The following is a 19,494-nucleotide window of genomic DNA, read 5'->3' on the forward strand; positions in this document are numbered from 1 at the left end:
GTGATCACTCAGGCCTTCACTTCTATATGTTTTTATTTCCTCATCTTTTGTTGGGGAAAAGTAAAAGTTTCATGCATTTATCCACATTTTAATTTTGAGATTACTTCATCCTTAAACAGTTATTTTAATATTCAGCATAGTGAAAAACCATTTCCTTCGAAGGCTAGTGTCTGAAAGTGATTCTATTTTAGAAATTCTTCTGTAGAAACTTACTGGCAGATGTTGCCAAGGTTTTTGCCCCTGCCTAAAATATACCAATATACCCAGACAATGTGACAAGTTTGTTTAGCCACAGACACAGGCCAAATAGAGACATGTGAGTCCCCATGGTACCCTGCATTTATTTGACTCTCTGCAGGCTGTGTGACCTGTTAGAGTGTCTGTTTGAAGGATTACATGCAACTGAAACTCTAGAATCACTCACACTGGGAGAGAAGTGGGTGGCATTTTGGAAACTGAACTCGCAACAATTCCAAGTTTTGCAGGTGGCCCTCATCCCAAAACTGGTCTGTACCAAAACTGACACTGAAAATGGGAACTGGATTTTCTATTTAGGTCCTCCTATATTTAAAAGAAAAATTCATTTGTGTTTATTTTACCTTTTCACTTGGTTTTTTGAAGGTTTTTTTTGTTTGTTTGTTTTTTGTTGATTTGGTCTGTTTGGTTTTGTTTATTTTTTTCTTTTTCTCGTTTGCCTTTATATGCCTCAGAAACTCTCCTAATGTATGCCTACGCACAGTGGAAGCGCCAAAGCAGATTTCTTAGGGTTGTCATCCAGTTCTAGGGACTTTGTTAGCTCCTTAGACTGTTTTACTGAACAAAAACAGTTTCTGTTCAGCCCTGTATCTCTAGACTACACAGCTATATTATTCATAGGCTCCTAACAGGAAAATTTTAGATAGTGTCCCAATTTATTTAAATTAATCTAAAAATAATTTTTCTGATATGATTATGTCACTACCAGAGTAAATGTATTTCATGTTCTGTAATAAAAAACAGTGATTATCACCAGATTTGTTTCAAATTTATTGGTTTAGTTATATTTATATATTTAGCTATATTCCATTTCTCACTTTCACAAATGGAAAAATCCTCAATACTATGACTTACGAGAAAAAGAAAATAATTTTTCTATCTGCGACTTATATTGGGAGAGAATTCACACATGGATGGATGGAGGGATGGAGGGATGGATGGATTAGATAGATAGATAGATAGATAGATAGATAGATAGATAGATAGATACATAGATAGGCAATTTTTAAAATAGCATGGCATAAATGTAAGATAAAATATAAAGACTTACTTTATTAATTTAAGAAAATCTGACAGAGATATTTAAATCCATTCTCAAAATACCACAGGATTTAGACATTGCAATTCCTCTCGACTCCTTTGTTCTTAAAGTTCCTCACCTTTGACAGTCTGTCTTTCCAGACTTGATGCCTCACTTAGGTTGTGCTTTCTGTCAAAGATGAGTGTCCCTATTAAAGACCCAAAGTTCTTAATAGGACCCATCCTTTTTTACCTCTGCAGCTCTCTAATAATAAAAAAAATTATCAATATCTATGATATCTAATAACCTTTACCTAAATTACTTGAGTCCTCTCTTTTATAAATGGAAAATACTTCCCAGTGTTACTGGCTGTTCCTTTCCTTCCTATCATTACTGGCTGTTCCTTTTCTCCCTATCATTAATTATTTTGAGCATTTCCATAACAGCATTCCACATATCTTCTTTCCCACCTAATAGATCTGTACGTTACAGCTCTCTCTCCTCATATTAAAATTGTTCCAGGACTCTAATTTTTTCATTGTCCTATTCTTTTCTGGACCATTTCCATTTTTGCTACATCCCTTATGAAATTAGATGACTGAGATTTACTAAAGTATAAGACAGAAGAGGTGCCACTGATTTATGTTATGTATCACTCTTTGTTATTCTCCATTTCCCAAGAAACACCAGTTCTCATAGAGCATTTTTTGTTTTGATCATTAGTGCACATATCAAGATTTGTGTAAGACTACCCAAACTTCATATTTGGGTGTAAATTTAGGGTAGCTCCAGTGCTATTCTAAATTTGCATTTGCCAATAAGCATACATTTCCACCTTCAACATATATTTTCATAGACTGAAGTTGGCATTAATTTTTGGCACAACCTTCAGTACTTAGTCTTCATTAGAGTGGTCTTGTGCTCCAGGAAAATATTATTTTAACTTAAGCTATCTGGCTACTTCTTCAGCTGTGAATGCACCTACCAAAAACACTAGTCAGGTAAACTTAATCAGACAATAAGAAAGAAACATTTCTTCACTTGAGCATTTCTTGTTAAATTATTCTCCTCAAAGAACAAAGGTATCCAAAGAAAATTCTGATCATAATAATACACAAAAGGCAATGGAGTTCAAAACCAAGGGCTTAGTTAGGCTATTGAAGTTATATTTAGTCATTTAACTGTGCTACGCATCATTTACTTCCACAGTTCCTCAAAAGTTAAAAATACTGCTGAAAACTCAGGTTTTCAGGCACCTGAATTTGTACCCAGGAGCCCAGTTTGAAACATCCACTTCTGTATTCCTCATTCAAAGTTTTTATAAGAAGCAGCTGAGGAAACTAAGTTTAGGAAAAATGTTGGTTTGTTTGTTGGTTTGGTTTTTTTTTTCTTTGAATCATATTCAAGACTGTTAGAAAATCTTTTTAAGCTTTAAAGAACTTGCTATATATCTCTGTATGAGAATAATGTATCTTTCATTTTGATATTGATTTTAAAATACTCCTGAGCTTTATTAGAACACTCTGGACACAGCCTTGCCAGGTTTCTTTGCCAAAAGGCCATAAAACATAATAAAGGATTTGCATTGCATCACAATGTTTCTCTACTGATATGAGAACAGCCTTCTATGAAACATGTTATTAAATTCCAAATGCTAGGGAACTATGTAACAGAATGAGCAGAAGGGAACATTTAGAATGAACATGAGAGGAGGAAAACATTTTTTTTTTTAAAGTAGTCTATCTACACTGGCCCCAGCACACAACACTTCCAAAGTAAGAGATGTAATCCTCATGACTGGAGCAGCTTATGTTTAAGCCACACAAGTTGCATGGGAATATATAACAGAGAGAAAATCCTCATTGCCTTGAGCTGAATAGTTTGATTGATCTAGTATGTCTTCTGTTTCTTACAGAGAGCACTGAATAATGATGCAGGTGACAAGTTGTTTAGGGTAGTTGTTGCTGGTTTAATTTTAGTATTTTGCCTTTTTTTTGTTAGTTTGTGGCACTTAGAGCTCTAGAATGACAACAATCTATTATGCTGGGCTTTTCAGATTCAGATACCTCTCAGAGAATTCCTTGATCCATGCTTCCACAATTGCTAAAAGATTACACATGTCTACAGTTTCTCAATGTTTATCTTGTGCCTTTCTCAAAAGGATTTTTATGTTGTCATTTCTGTATGACTTTGCTTTTTTCCATAGATAATAATATATTCTTCCAAGTGCACCATTTCCATTTTGCACAGTGGCTTCCACACCTCCCTCGACCAATTTCTTTCTTAAGATGTTCTGCAGTGTCCTTGGCATTTGAAAATTGAAATTCTATCTGACTTTCTGTCTCTGTTTCTGTAAAAAAACTGTTTACTAAGGAATACATACTTGAGGAAAATTGTCCTACAGAGTCTTTGCCGAGCCCTTCTTTCAATGTTATTTCTACCTTTTTCATTTGAAGCACCCAGAAGCAAACAAAACACAGCAAGACAGAAGAAAGAAAAATGATCCCTTATTATAAATAAAATCTAATTCAATAGAAGAGATTAATCTCTTGGATGTCTATAGCACCATAAGAGCCTATAACCAAACTAATTAATATTATAAACCATACACATGCAAAAAACTCTGAATTACTTTCCTTTAGTTAGTAGCCTGTTCTCTCTATTGACTGAAAAGTTAGTCAAGAATAGATGAGGTACTGTCAAGCTAAGATCCATAGCTGGTTGGCTTACTTCCAGCAGAAGGAGACAGATAATCAGAGGAACATATCATTATTGTTAGTACAAAGGCAATGTAATTATGGCCTATATCTGCTGTGGTCAAGATATAAAAACTCAATGATAATAAATTCAAAAAATCAAATATGGCTGTTGGTACAAGGATCAGCCTCAGCATTGTCTGAACTTTACCTGATTTGTGGGTTCTCATCAGCTCTTTTCTCCTCAATTATAATGTCTTTTTCTTTCTTGTAATAAGATGATTAAGTTTTGATTTTCCAAAAATTGAGGTCTCAATTCACAAGATATTTCCTAGTACTTCTAATATACTTTATAAAGTACTTTATAATGCCACTTTCTTACCTCCTTCCTTGGAGCAGAGGGTGATCAGGGTGTGAACTGTATCCATCAATTCAAGCTGCTGTTTCTGCAGGACACTGTTATTGCTTGTTGCCCTGTTTAACTGCTTCTCTAGTTCCTGGATTATGGAGCTTTGTCGTGTGACTAAGCTTTGCAGGTTCTCTTTCTCCTCCTTCAAAGTGGCCAGCTCTTCTTTGTGCCTTTCTTCCATTTCTAGAATTCTGTGCTCAAGTAAACTAAAATGAAATAAAACAATTAGTAAATATTATTTCATGGCATCACAGTTAATAATACAGAAACTGGAACATTTTTTTCAGTGTATAATTCACTACCTAAATCAATAATTCTAAAATATGTCACATCTAGTAATTCAGCCCACTGAGTCAACCATAAGTGATCTCTAAGGCTGAGATGTTTGCATGTTGTAGTGTGTAAAGGGCATGGAACTGCATATGTAGGTATTAAGGTATTACTCTGATTTACAAATATGCACAGGCATAGGGCCAGTACAACATTTGAATGTAAAAGCTAAAGCAGAAGAGCCTGAGGTAGGCAGAGGAGAGAGAAGAGCAGGGTGTTAAAGAGGACATGGTTGGTAACACAAATGGATGATGAGACAAAAAAATCAGGGCAAACTGCAGAAGAATTTATGAAGGGTCTTGTTACTGGGAAGAAAAGAAGCATATTAAGTTATGGAGGACCATCAAGGTGTGTGGAACCCATAATAAACGTACTTTTTAACATGGTCTGTAAAGCTGAGATAAGAATTTCCCATTAGAGCAGTACCTGCTTTCACATTAAGAATAGTACTGTTCTCCCAAAAGGTAAATCAGCAGCTTGCATTTTAATGTAGGATTCCCTTTTTCATTGAGTCTACACTCATATCCCACTAACACTCCCCAGCCATGTTTGGTCATTCCACAAAAGGTTCTTCAGGCAGAAAACTGTTGGGCATCATGCTATGTGATCTGATTACATTAATTTTTATAAAGAATTTTGAACATGTAGAGAAACCCCACTTTTTCTGGATTAATATTCTTTTTATGGTGCCCTTTCTGTCCTGTGCTGGAAGTGTTCAATTTACCAAGATCAAAGGCCTATCAGATTACATCTAGAAAAATAGTGCTGTTGTAGACTTAAAGGATAGCTAACATCTGCCAGCCACAAACAAGAAGCATTTCCAAGACAGTGCTTTGATGCTGTGGTGGGAATTAAACAGAAAGAATGTATTAGTATTAGATAAAGAAATTAATTCAATCTCACTGCTACTTTCTCTTTGGGGTTTCTGTTGTATCCACCAAAGGTTGTGTTTCTCATGCCCAAAAAGTAAGTGGTGGTTAAAAACTTGCCAACAAACTGCTTCCTGCTCAAGTCAGTCTTAGGTTTTATTTATTTGCACTCTCCCTCTACCTTTGTTTTTACTTCTGGATAATAGATCAGTGGCAAAATGCCTGCATAATTTTAGGTCATTAAACCTAACAGAGGAATGTAATAAAATCCATATGGAGTTGCTTCTACTTTATATCATGGAGCCTTAATATGAGCTGTTGAAGATGATAACAATGCAAAGATTAAATTCAGGCACCAAAATTTGCTGTGCAAGCTAGAATGAGATAAATTATTTTAAGCAGCATTTTTTTTCTGAAATGTTATAAATATGGAATTTACAAAGATCCTGAAGAAAACATACTTTGAAATATCAATATGTCTAGTTCCATGAAAATCAGAAGCATCTGAGTAAAGGGAGCAAAAAAGTAAAGATGTGAGGGAAAATACATTTTTGCAGGGTCCCAAACACAAAGGAGAATATATCTCATTCTAAAAGGCTCATTAATTAGAAACAAAATAACAAGATTTAGTGGACTGAAATAAGATGGTAGAAGGTTACACCCTGAAAAAAATATGGATTTTGAAGCCAAAGAATATAAATTGTTTTAGCACCTTATCAGAGCTGTGGCTGATTTTTCATCACTTGAACACTAACATTAAATATCATGTTTAGATTCACACCATGGTCTAGATTCACATGGATTTTTTGAGAATGTGTATGTGGTAGCCTTTGAACTTTCTTATGCAGAAAGTGAGATGTGGTTTATTTTGGCAGAAGTGCTTGAAAATCTTCAGATAGATTTGGTTCTAGTCATAATATATTGCCAAAGAAAAACACCGCCTTTTGAAATTTATCAGTTCTATCCACAGAATAATTCTATTCACTGGTATTTTTTCACAGAAATTATTGAAGTCCTGGTTGTGACTCTAGATTTTACCTTTTTTGATAGACTAATTACATCAAAGCACTTGGGATAGTCTGTAATAGAATGGGTACTAGGTGGGGGCACGTCCCAGTCTGACGTCTTAGAGTCCCCCAAAATGTTGTGTATTTTCAATGCAAGACAATGTCATCCAGGAAGATAGAATATAGCTTTTTGGCTAAATAGTAAGTAAAGACAAAAAAGTTCCCTTTATCCTTATCCATGTCGTACACTACAATGTATTTCCTTAATTCTCCAGTATCCTATCTGCATGTCCACAACTAAATAATTTCCATATCTGAATCATTTCATGTCAAAGAAAGAGTCTTTGACAGCCAAAGTTTATGCATTGCATTATTTGTTTCCCACTGTGGCCTTCCTAAAACCTTAGTAAATGAATCCAGGGGGATGACAATATTATTTGTGGCAGCACTGGCCATGTCAAGCAAGAAAAGAGAAGCTGACAATGTTTAGAGCTCCACAGTTTGGCATCTACGCAGCCAGACAGGAAACAGATGTTTTATGGATTTAATAATAATACAAACTAATATTTCTGAGTGGTGTGTCAACATGTGGTGGAAAGATGGAAGCACTTGCTTCCTTTGTTTTCTATGTAGATTAAAAGTCCTGTAATTATAAATTGCAAAACTAGGCTAACTTCAGGAATGCATATATATTTATGTAATTGGCTTTCTATATCCATAAATCTATATCAGATAAAAGTAAGTCCGGAGGATAGGACAACTCCCTGTATTTCTGGGAGAAGTCCAAAACATTCATTTTTGTTTTACTATGAAACAATGAGAAAACTTTGGTCAAATCTCCAAATGAACAAAAACAAAATCTTCACACAGATTGGGGATTTCTGAACTGGACTGTTCCAAAAGGAAGAAATCCTTCAATAGCGTGAGAAAACCTTCTCTTATGGCTTTTGACAACAATATGGCCAAAATTGTTCATTTGTATTGTTATATTAATATTTATTATAGATCATTTAAATTTAAAAAAAAGTGCTTGGAAGTTCAAAAAATCTTGAAACTGATTGAAAGCAATTTAAAAGGTATTTAGGGTTTCTTTAAATGTGACAAGACCACTCTGTTGCCTTTTTTTTGTAACATCAGACAAACTCTGACAGACAAACACCATTAAGAAATAATTTTGCTGAGTGCTTAGTAAAGATATTTTTTCAAATTTTTAAAGAAGCATTATTTAGGAGAATATTAATTTAACACACACACAAACACACACGCAGACCCCAAACCCAGACAAATGTAATATTTCTGAGGGTTAGCTATGTCTTGATGTCTAATGTAGTGGTTTTGGTGGGGCTAGGAATCTATTTTCAATGGCACAAATGATATCATGACTTTGCCAGCCTTTGGAATGACTCGGTGCAATGCCTCAGTGCAACAGTGCTATGTCCAGCTGATTCAGAAAAGAAAACTCTACTAATGCTGGAGAGGGTAGAATACCCATACAGAAGGCAAAGAATGACTTCCAGTGAAAGCTGTTGTCATTTTGAAAGGTGATGAAGTAGAACATGTAGGAAACACTCTGGTAGCTGTCCAAGTGAGAAGGAAAATATAGTTTAGACAATCTGCCTTATAAGGTAGTTTAATCACTAATCCATTCCAGACCACAGAAGTTTAAGAGATTTTTTTAAATCTTTGTTTTCAGAATCCTCAGTTTAGGTTTGTGAGAACAGGTTATAGACTAGACCTTGGAGATGGACATCCTTTGCATTAAAATAATCTTTTAAAAATTATTATTTATTAAATATACAGATAAAACATACACTTTGCTGAGGTATTTGATAATTAAAAACAAGTAATGTCACACTAGAAAAAATTTGTTTTGGCCATACATAAGTAGGTTTATTTTATTATATATGTATGGGAAGACAAGTGGGTAGAGGATTTCAGTGCTTACTTTTGAGTGCAAGAACATTATTTTACCAAAGAAAGCCTGAAACAGCTTCTTTGTACTTCCTTTTAGGTGAGTGAAATTTTCCCTATGTTTTTAGGTGCTGACCACTCATACTACCTTGGGAGTCTGATACTGTCTGATCAGTTTAAGGAATTATGAAAATATGTGTCCTCCTACTTCTCGGGGCCAGTAAAGTAACAAGTCACTTAGCACCAGTAAGCCTACTTTTTATATCAATGACAAGATAATTCACACAAGTGAAGTGTAAAATTGGGATTTATCTTTGTAGTATATGCACAACCCTCAAATAAAACTTGACAGACATATTATGTTTCCTCATCTTTCACACAGTCAAACACATTCAAGAACCATTCTTGAGTCCTTGTTTTTTATAGCATACAATTATTCTTGTACTGAATGTGTTAATCCAGCACTATTTTCTAAAAGATTTTCTAAAAGCAAGATTTTATGTTTAAATTTCACTTCCATGATTTGTTGATAGAAGATCCAGAATTCCATTATCTTTTTCCTCATTTGTTTCATTTTAGCAAATAGAAAGTTTTCTTACATTTGCTTATTGTAACAAATGGCACACTATAAATTAAATGCAGCTGGTACACTCTGGGGAGAAAAAAAAAGGGGTTCATAAGGCACTTAGGAAGGGAAATCTTTCAAGAATAAATCAAAATAGCATTTAGAAAGCTCTTGTGGGAAAAAAATGGCAATGGAAGAAACCACCGTTTACATTATAGTGGGTGGGAACCCACAAAACCAAATTATTTATGGCATGAGAACACTCAATAGACACATGATTCTAAGGCAAATGTGACTCTACTTATGCCATAGAATATCTTCCATTTCAGTGGAATAAAAAAAAATTTGGCCCTTCTTCTGAGCAGAGACAGGCAGTAAAGAGAAAGGCCAAGAATAGACATATTTCTAGTCTAAGGAACATGCACTGCTCCCTTGATGACACACAGTGTTAATTTTATTTAAGGATAATATCCAAGTTACTACAGTACATCAACGGTCAGTTACTGTTACTATGAGATTTTGCATTACTTTAATCCAAAATTCAGTTGTCTGAATGTAATTAATATCTTAATTTTTATTTTATATGGAGGAAATTTTAGCACAGAGAGACAATTTATTAGCTCAAAGTGCACTATCTCTTTTGATTGTTTCTGCAAAGACAATAGCTCCTACACTAGTTCCTACTGTGCTGTAAATCTATTGCAAAAGAAAGTTCCTTTCCAAAATAGCTTACAGTCCACCTACATAATGTGGAAGAAGGGATTTGTCTCCATTTATTGGTGTGTAAGTGATATGCAGAGGGATTATGAGTACCTAACTGCAAATAGCTACTAAACACAGCCTGATGAGTAATCTGCAAATATTGTTTAAATTTAAGCAAGCTAAAATTGTTGGCATGTCCAGAAGCCTTGTGTCTTCTGAGGTCACCAAGATTTGTCCCACAGTCAACTTGACACAAACACAATTGATTTCAAATTTAGAACCTGCAGGGCCAAGACTACACAGTTCTCTGTGAAGAGATGATGATGATGATACAAGAGTGGATGATCCATATTTTAGTGTAATTATAACACTGCCTTCTCCCTAATTTTATCAGTATTTTAAAGGAGACTTTAAAAGGACTCACACAATGCATGCCAGGTCTTTGTTTTGCTACAAGATAAAATTCTGTGAGCTTTTCCATCTATCCACAAATACCTCTACCTCTGATAAAAACAACAAAAAATATGCTTTTAAAAATAGCCCTTCTTTTTTTCTGACTTTTCAAAATCCATTTTATCATAATGTCAGCCAAGCCAAAGGTCAGTTCAAGTAAGGCTTATTTGTTTACTGCCATGAAGGGTTTTTACTCTGATTCATTCCTAAGGTAAATAAATACATCCCAAATATACAAGACACAGTCTCTTAAGCAGCCAACAAAATTTTGTTGCTAATCATATTGCAGCAGATAAAAGTACAAGTACTTATATACTTAACCAATGCTTGAATTAAGTCCATTTTGAAATAAAATTGTAAAATATGTAGAATGAACTGGCCTCTGCCAATCTGTCTGTGGATTACAGGGAGAGCACAAACAAGCAGTTTGGGTGAATTACCTATTTTTGAGATTGCTGAAGACAAAGTTAATCCCACACTAATTTATTCACATTTCTATTTGGTTAAGGGACATCTCTGGAGTTCAAGAGTTTTTAGTGTAATTCAATTTCTTCAGAATAACTTTTGCTGGAATTATTGGTTGCAAACAGTTTTTAGGTTAAACGCATTAAAATGGTTTTCATAATCAGTAGCAGTAATGATGTATTATTCAACAGCTTTGCAATTAGACACATTTTACAAGCACATTTCTTCATAACAGTATTTTCTATTTTTCCATCACTACCTGTATTTTGCCTTCTTTACCCTGTAGCCTCTTGCCCACTATGCTAGTTTGCCTAAAGCATTGCCCTGGGCAAGGTTTTTCTGCCTCAGCTGCCAATTCCTGTCCAGCAGCATGGGGTCACACTGCTCTCTTTGGAGAGACTGACTGATCTCAATTAAAACAGTTCTCAACAGCTTGTATCACATGCTTCAGTCTCAGCCTCACCTTAAAAGCTGTTTGCCTCATTTTAATATCAAATGTAGAGAGAGGAAATAAAACCTTAGTCCTAGTCAGACTTCACAGTTGTTCGTTCCAGAGGGGAGTAAGTGAGGCTGAGGGGTCAGAGCGCTCCCTGTCCTCCCTGCTCACACCTGCCCACCACAGAGGCAGCAGTATTGGGTGTTTCAAGGAGCAGTCAGGAAGGGGAGCTGTCCCGCTGTCCTGGGTGCCAGTGCCCAGGTGCAGCTGCTGTGAGGAAGGGCCAGAGCTGCCCTGTGCTGGGCACAGCTGGTTCCAGTCAGCTGTACAGAGTGAGGAGTGAGGGAACAAGGGAGAGAAGCAATGCTGCAGACACCAAGGTCAGAGAAGGGGAAGGAAGGAGGCACTGGAGCAGACACAGCCCTGCAGCCTGTGGGAGAGGCCATGGTGGAGCAGATGTTTCCCTTGGAGGACCCTATAATGGAGCAGATATGTCCAGAAGGAAGATGACACCTGTGCAGAGTCCATGTGGAGCATTTTTACCCTGCAGTACACGAGGCTGTGGGAAAGAACCATGCTGGAGAAGGGAAAAACTTGAGGAAGAAGGCAAGGCAAAGTGTTGTGCTTTGTCTACTGTCTACAATCCCAATTCCTCATCCCCTTGTGCTGCTCAGGGGGCATATAGAAGAATCAGGAGTGAAGCTGACCCTGGGAAGAAGGGGAGGAAGAGGTGAAAGGTCTTTTTGGGTTTGTTTCTGTTTCTCACCACACTACACTGTTATTAATTGGTAGTAAATAAGGCTGTTTTGCCCATGACAGTAACTGATGAGTGATCTCCCTGTCTTTATCTCAACCATGAGTTTTTCATCATATTTTCTCCCTGTTCTGATGATGAGGGGGAGTGAGAGAGTGTCTGGGTGGGCGTCTGGCGTCCCAGACAAGGTCAGCTCACCAGCACACTCTCTGGCATACTGAACTGCTAAACCCAGGGACTTCAGGTGCCAAATCTCTGTGTCACAGAAAGAGAACACTGGAGTTACTTCCCAGCTCTCTATTTACTGCTTAAAAAGTTGTGCTGGTAAATAGTTTTTTCATCAGCTTAAACATAAATACCAAATGTTTACCATTGACTTCTTAAAATGGAGCATGGCTACGAGTATGCTATAGAGTACAAAAGGAGAGAGAGATCCTTCTACATGCCATATCTTTGAATCCATTAAAACTAGAAAGATGAACTAATGAAGATTTTCTGTTTCTGATGCACTTTAAGGTAGTTGAAAATCTCATAATTTAATATTTTTCTACTTTAAAATGCTCTTAATGCCTATGCTTTTAGGTTGCTGGAACTGTGGTGATATGACTAAGTTGTCATGAAACAGAGTAAGATGTAAATTTACAGTTAATTTGAAAAGTGTTAAAAATTAGTTTACATTTATCACATAGGACATAATATAGTGTAAGTTCACACCCCAGGTGTTTTAGTGAGTTCATAAATATTACCTATGCTGTCCACTTACCATATTTGCTCCTTTCATCAATTGCTTAAAACAAAGTATACACAGACCACTTTGTAATGAACAGAGAAAGAGACCACTTACTCACTCTTACCTATTTTTCTCATGAATTTTCAGGATTTCATGTGTCTGTTGTAGCAGCTGTTTTTCTAGCTTGTATGTTGACAGGGAATTTTCCAGTAGCTGAATTTCAAGTCTGGATGTTTGATTTAGCACCTTAAGGATGAATTAAAAACATTAATGTTTATGTTGTCCTGGATATTTTGTTTTAGCAGCATAACATAATAATTTAATTCTGATTTTATGATTTGTCAAAAATTGTTTCTAAATCCTTTTTTAACCTCTGCTGCTCAGCTGGTGCAGATGAACTTAATCAGACTGCACTGATATGTACCAGCTGATATTCTGGCACTCTAAAACTGTAGGATAGTAGCAGATCAGCAGAAAGAAGCAAGGTGACTGCCAAACAAGCTTCATTTCAATAGAAAAAACAAGAGACGTGCCTCAGACATGCATTCCTACAAAGCATGCTTAAACCAGAAAAGTGCAAGAGTACTCGGAATGAAGTCAAAGTGTTGCATCTGCTATTTTGTAAATAGAGCTCCTACTTTAGCTTTCCCCTGCATTCTCTCTTTTGTGGTGTTGGCAGCTCAGTGCCTTATTTTTGTTTGAAATCGTTGACATTCACAGAGCAATCTGAATTGTCCATTTTTGTTGTCCTACAGAGCTTGAAAAATTGGGAAATGATTGATATACAACAGTGAAGATCAAAAGCTGTGATTTATCTTGTTACCCATTATTTAGCCTGACACTTATATCATTGACAATAGGGAGCTGTTAATTGAAAGTCAAATGCTGATCTAGTTTCCTGGGCAGTCCTACCTTTGTTGCACACACAGAGCTGAATATACTAACCAAATGAAACCAAAAGAAAGACACATAACAAGGGTCAATCATCAATGCTGTTCTTACCAAGAAACAAAGTGTGTTTCCTGGACCCCTGTGTTGAAATGTTTTGTGTGGTAGTGCGTTAGAAAGGAAAGAGTTTGGGAAATGTTCTCTGCAATTAACAGCTTTTTGAAAACCATGCTGGGAACATACCTGGGTTTCAACATCCGTGAGTTTTCTTGTCTGCTCTGCTGTCTGGCTGAGGAGGCTGGTCCCTATCTCGAGCATGGTAGCAGTGTGGTTCTGCACAGCATTCTGCTGCAGCTGCACCATCTCTGATTTCATGTTTTCCACAATGTAGTTCTCAAGCTGTAAAAGAGAAAAAAAGTTGTAGCTGTAGTATTTTTACCTGTTTAGGCATTCTAGTGTCATAAAGGGTGCATAGCTGGCATTCTTGTCAAAAGCAGAATTTTTTATATTTTCAGGAGCGATCTCAAGTCTCAGTTGACCATATGACTATTGCGGTAGGGATCTGACTATCTTTCCGCTTTCATCTGGAGTCTCAAGATTTTTCCAAGTATCATGGTCTGCGTCAAGGTTGCAGTAAGCATTTGTCATGGAGATAGCAGCTTCAAAATAAAACCCTAAAAGAGCAAAGCACACCAGAGGAAAACATAAAACCCTATTGTACATCATAACTTACATGTGAGTCTTCCATGGAAGAGATCCTATCATATCATACATCCCCTGGTTTATGTCTGTCATGCAGGAATATGATTTTTTTATTCAGTTTAATTCCCCAAATGATTTTTTAGAAACTTAGCAATAAACGCAGCTTAGTTTAATTGAGACCAAAAATTTGTAAAGGAATGGTGACACTGTCATGCCAATAAAAGAAAGAACTTGTTGGCCAAAAAGCATAGAAAGCTGGTTTGTTCCTTTGCTTTTTTGGTCTTGATATTTGGTTTTACTTGACAAATTCTTGGACAGAATCTGCACAAGAATCCTCTAAATAAATTAAGTATCCTAGAGAGGGGTGCTTTTTGTTGCAGTTTGTTTTGGTCTGTGTAAGCAGAATCATTCCCTTTTAGCTGACAATGTCCTTGCCTGCTGCAGCAGGCCATAAATCCAGGGCTAGTCTATAGTATGATGTGATTTTTTTCCTTACTTATAGAAGCATTGTTCTGTCTTGATGTCCTCCATAAAGCTTTAACATAAAGATAGGTGGCTCAGAACAGAGTTTTCAATACCTTGCACTGAAATAGCCAGTTGGAGTCCAGCTGGTTTAAACCCAGTGAAGATTTAGTCCTTAGTTAGTAGTTAGTCACTGTGACAGGTAAGTTGCACAACTAAATAGTAAGAACCAGATAGAGTTGATTTAAATACTGCAAAAAAGGAGTGGCAGTCAGATATAGAGTGTCATTACTAAGAATGGCTGCTTTTATTTTTTCTGTAGGTATACCTGTGCCTAGGGGCCATTACTGTTAGATATTCTAATGACTCACTTCAGTTGAGCTCACAAAATATTTGTTACAAGTTTGATCATTTATGTGCACCTAATAGTTTTATGAACATTATTACAGAAATAGAATACTGCCACAATGTAAAATATTTTCTGCATAAGACAGTTGTTGATGTTTTATTTGTTTGTTTATCCCAGTATGAAGAAACAATAACCATCATGGTCAAAATTAAAGTGAATGTCCTATGGATGTTTTAATTTTTTCCTCCAAACTATCTCTTGATTGCAAATAGTCCTTGTGAATGAGCCCCATAAACTGGGTGATTGTCCTTTTCCATATTCAGGTCCAGAATATGGAGACTTAACCTGGAACATCTGAACAAGAAGTTCAATTCCCCTGATGAATTTCGCTTCCTAATGAAACACAGGGTTCTCCAGTCATGGTACTGCTCATGACAGTTACCAACACGCACACATTTCCTTACATCCAATGTATTTTTTTTTGCAGATAGGAGTATAGCATGTCTGTATTGTAGCTGTATAGTGCTTGATTTGCTAGCCTGGAGCTTTCTGAAACTGCCTTGCTGTACATGAGGAATGTGGTGCATATGTGCAATGGATGCCGCTGAAAACTGCTGCAAAAAATGATAACAGCATTTATTACACATCAGAAATCAGAAATTAGATGTTTTCACATATAAATAAAATGCCCACAGATAGGGAAATAAATATAAAAAGAAATGTATATTTTTAAGTAAATTTCTTTGCCTGTTACTTTAGTCACGTTACAGAGAGGATTGTGATTGTGACTGCATCTGTGTGGAGTTACAGCAGATTTGTGTAGCAAAAACACAACCACAGATTGAGGCATATTGTATAAGTCATACTTTTGATTATTCCAGTCTAACACTGTCCCCATGGTATTCAGTTCTTTGGCAATTGCCCTCCATTACTCACCCATAAAACAGCCTTAAATTTAATCTAAGACTGACTCCTTATAACAACAAAGCTGACTTTCCTGTTTCAGAATTACTCATTAAATGCCTTTGTAAATATTTGTTGTTCAGAATACCACCACAATAGTTTCTGTGAGCACATCTCTGGAGTATCAAGAGCTATTCACTCAGGCAAAGGGGGGTTGAACAAAAACTGAAATAATATAGGCGTTTGTTACATTAATTCCCCTTCCTTCCTCCCTTTGCCTACTTCTTTTAGTTTTCTCTGTAGATTTATTGGTTGCAATACTGGCCCTGCTAAAATCAATGCCAAAATTCCCACTGGCTTCCATAGGCCAAAATTTCACCTATTATTTTTATTGCAGGAAGCTAACAATTTACCAGGTTCATTATGACCAAGCATGGAATTTCATCTGAAGCCTTGCCTTCTCTGGAGGCCTTGTATTAAGCACATGAACTGACCTTGCTTTGTGGTTAGTTAAGAGCAATAGCATCTATTTACTAGGTGATAAAAGGATCCTTGCAGGGTGGCCTCACCAAAGATTTGACACATGGAAACCTATTCACAGAAGCAAATTAAAGAACATTTAGGGGTTTAAGTCATTTTCTAGAATTCCTTCATCCTATAATTAAGTTAAATTCAATTCCTCCAGACACTCTGAACTAAACAAATCCTTAAATTACTGTATCTACTTATTTCAGCTACTTTTTTTTTCAAAAGTGAAACAGAATTATATTCTGCATTCTTTTCCCCTCATCTCACCCCTCCAACTACATGGGTTTCCACAGTAAATTGATGTCCTTGTTATTAATTTGGCTGCATCTGCTTTCAGTAAGACTCATTACATTGCACAGGAGTTATGGGTAATGCTGAATTACTGGTGGGATGCATAAGAATGTTGTAACATTCTCAGAAATAAAACTGTCAGAAGATTCAGTGTTATTGGTTAATAAACATTCCAGAGGAATATATATTAAGAGTATCTAGCCTTTTCTGGACAATATCTTTTGAATAACCTTCATAGAAACCACCAAAACACTAATAGAACTATTAAAATGGTAACTTAGGGTCTATGTAATGATAAGGGTTTGTGGCAGATGGCTTACAAATAAAATAAGAGTTTTTTCTTTTACTTTGATCAAATAATGCTGGTCCCAGGTAAGAGCTATATTTTAATAATTGGTATGATTCCCAGAAGACATTTTCATACAGTGCCTTGCAACAAGACTACAAGCTAAAGTAACCATAGACTGTCCTCCTACCATAGAGTGCACATCATTTGGAAATACAGAAGAACAATGTCCAGTGTTATTTTGTAAGAGTGGTTTTGTGTTGTCTTGCTTTGCAAACATGAATAAGTATAATGTTACACCACGACTCAACCAATGGAAGTTTAATTCATTCTTTATTTTTCTATCTGAGAGTATGTCATACCTCCCCACAGTGACAAACTGCCTCAGGGAGTGAGATAGAAAAATTACATTTTATGTGAATTATGATTTATAAATACACAAACAGCCTTAGTCAAATAAGCTGGAAGAAATAGAAATATATAGAATTCCTTAGAATTTCTTTGAGATTTGAAGAAGTAGAAAGGGGTAGGAAAAACTTTATCACTGAGAAAAGTTATTTTATTCATGTATTGAAAAAGCCAATATTGCATTTATTTAAAAATATATTCTATAGGTTATTTGTAAATGAGGGAAAATTGATAAAATGGTTAATTTACAATGATTCAACCTTCATGTATTACAAATCCAATGAGTAGAGAACAACAATCCTTGCAAAATTTCTGTTGGTATATGATTACTGGGAATCAAGGAAAATGAACATGGATGGCACATAAAGGAAATGAATAATGCACAAATGCTAAAACTCTAATCTGTACTACTTTTGAAACAACCTTACTTGATTACCTACATTAAGATGATATAGGATCACATGGATAACTTCAATAAAATTATGAAAACAACCTTGCAAGCTGAAGTGAAACCTTTAAGTGACTGCTGCAAAAATTGGACTCATAGAAAGGCATCTTGGGATATGTGGTATATGGGACTTTCACAAAATCATTGGTTATGAAATATACTGGTTATGAAATACATTGCTTATGAAATGTATTTTTGGGTTTCAATTCTAAGAGGAAGCAGAAAATTAATCCACCAAATCCATATGTAGTCAAACAAACACTTATAAGAAAATCTGGCTGTAAAAACATTTCCTTTTTTTTTTAAATTCAATGTACCCAGATTTCTAGCCTTAAAGCAACAAGAAAATAAGCCTTAGTTTTTCAGTTGCATGTTAATAAAAGTAAATATTAGCATGATACTTGCACAATTATTCCGTACTTGTTTTTGAATTTTCATAAGTTTCTGTAATATTGCAACTTCTCATTTTGACTTCTTGCTCAGATATTTTTTGTATCTCAACCCTCAATCACGGTAGTGTGGTTTCCCAAATTCTGTTCCTGACAGAGAAACAAACAATGACTTGCAGGGAATGTATGTTCATTTCTGAACTGAAACATTGGACTGTTTTTTCCAAACCAAATGTTCCAAACACATAAATGATACTTCTCCTTAAATCCTTGATTCCTTGAATGTCTGAATCTTTGGCATATCATATGTTTACTGTCTGGCTATAAGGCATAATTCAATAGATGCAATTCCACTGTGACCAGTGAAACCACAGCTGCATTCTCCTCACACAACGCCTAAACACTGTTTGATTCAGCCTCAGTTGAGTGATACTGAGATTTCTTGTCTGGTCGATTTCCAATATACTAATGACACTTGTCCTCATGAAGGTTGAGCTTGGGTTTATATCAAATTTCAGTAAATAAAAGTGTGCTATGAATGTAGAAGAATCTTTCTGCAAGCTAAAAAACAAGCAAACCAAAGCTCCAAACCAAGCAGGTTTTCCTCTTCAGATAAAGACCAGACATCTTTTTGTCAGAAGAAATCAGGGATGGAACATGTATGAGATTATTCCAACACAGGTGAAGTAATCTTTCTGCTGCATTCAGCATCAGTTTAGTGTCTGCAGCAGTTTTGTTTTCAGTTCTGTATGTTGCAGTTCAAGAAAGGTGTACGTTATTTGGAAAAGTGTACAGAAGGCCAAGACTTGTCACAAATTTAAAAATTGAAAGACTTAGAAATGCTTAGCTTGATAGGAAGGCTAACAAGGAAATAACTTTCTGGACTAACACAAAAGTGTTAAGGGAAAGTGAATAACCTGTTTCCACATCCATGAAGCTCCAGTATTGGAAGGTTAATTTTTACACATTTGATGAAAAGTCTTCTAACAGTACAGGTAAAAAAAATATTGGCAGGGATTCTTCTGTGAGCAAACTGTGAAAACTCCATTGCTGTGGAGAATATTTCAGGTACAGATCAGATAAATTATGTAATTGTATAGTTCTTTCTAGTTATCTTGATTTCGTCAATCAAGGTCTATTACTATGCTTCAGACCTAAGGTTGCAGGCTTAATATTTGGAATAAACTCTATAGTAAAATCTCCATTGAACTGAGAAAAAGTTTGGAAGACCCATCTG

The 19,494-nt window shown here is 35.8% G+C and overlaps 1 protein-coding gene across 1 annotated transcript in view; it reads right to left on the reverse strand.

The window, feature by feature from the left end:
- ANGPT1 (angiopoietin 1) overlaps positions 1-19,494 on the reverse strand; it is a 149,036-nt gene that overhangs the window by 66,571 nt on the left and 62,971 nt on the right. The window contains exons 2-4 of the mRNA XM_054288555.1: positions 13,735-13,890; positions 12,728-12,849; positions 4,355-4,587 (exon numbers count right to left, since the gene is read on the reverse strand). Of these exons, the coding sequence (XP_054144530.1) occupies positions 4,355-4,587; positions 12,728-12,849; positions 13,735-13,890 (511 nt within the window). The remainder of the gene's footprint in view (positions 1-4,354; positions 4,588-12,727; positions 12,850-13,734; positions 13,891-19,494) is intronic.

Source organism: Melozone crissalis, unplaced genomic scaffold (genome assembly GCF_028551555.1).
Source record: "Melozone crissalis strain CALT ecotype California unplaced genomic scaffold, PUWL_Pcris_2 ptg000002l_1, whole genome shotgun sequence".
NCBI lineage: Eukaryota > Metazoa > Chordata > Aves > Passeriformes > Passerellidae > Melozone > Melozone crissalis.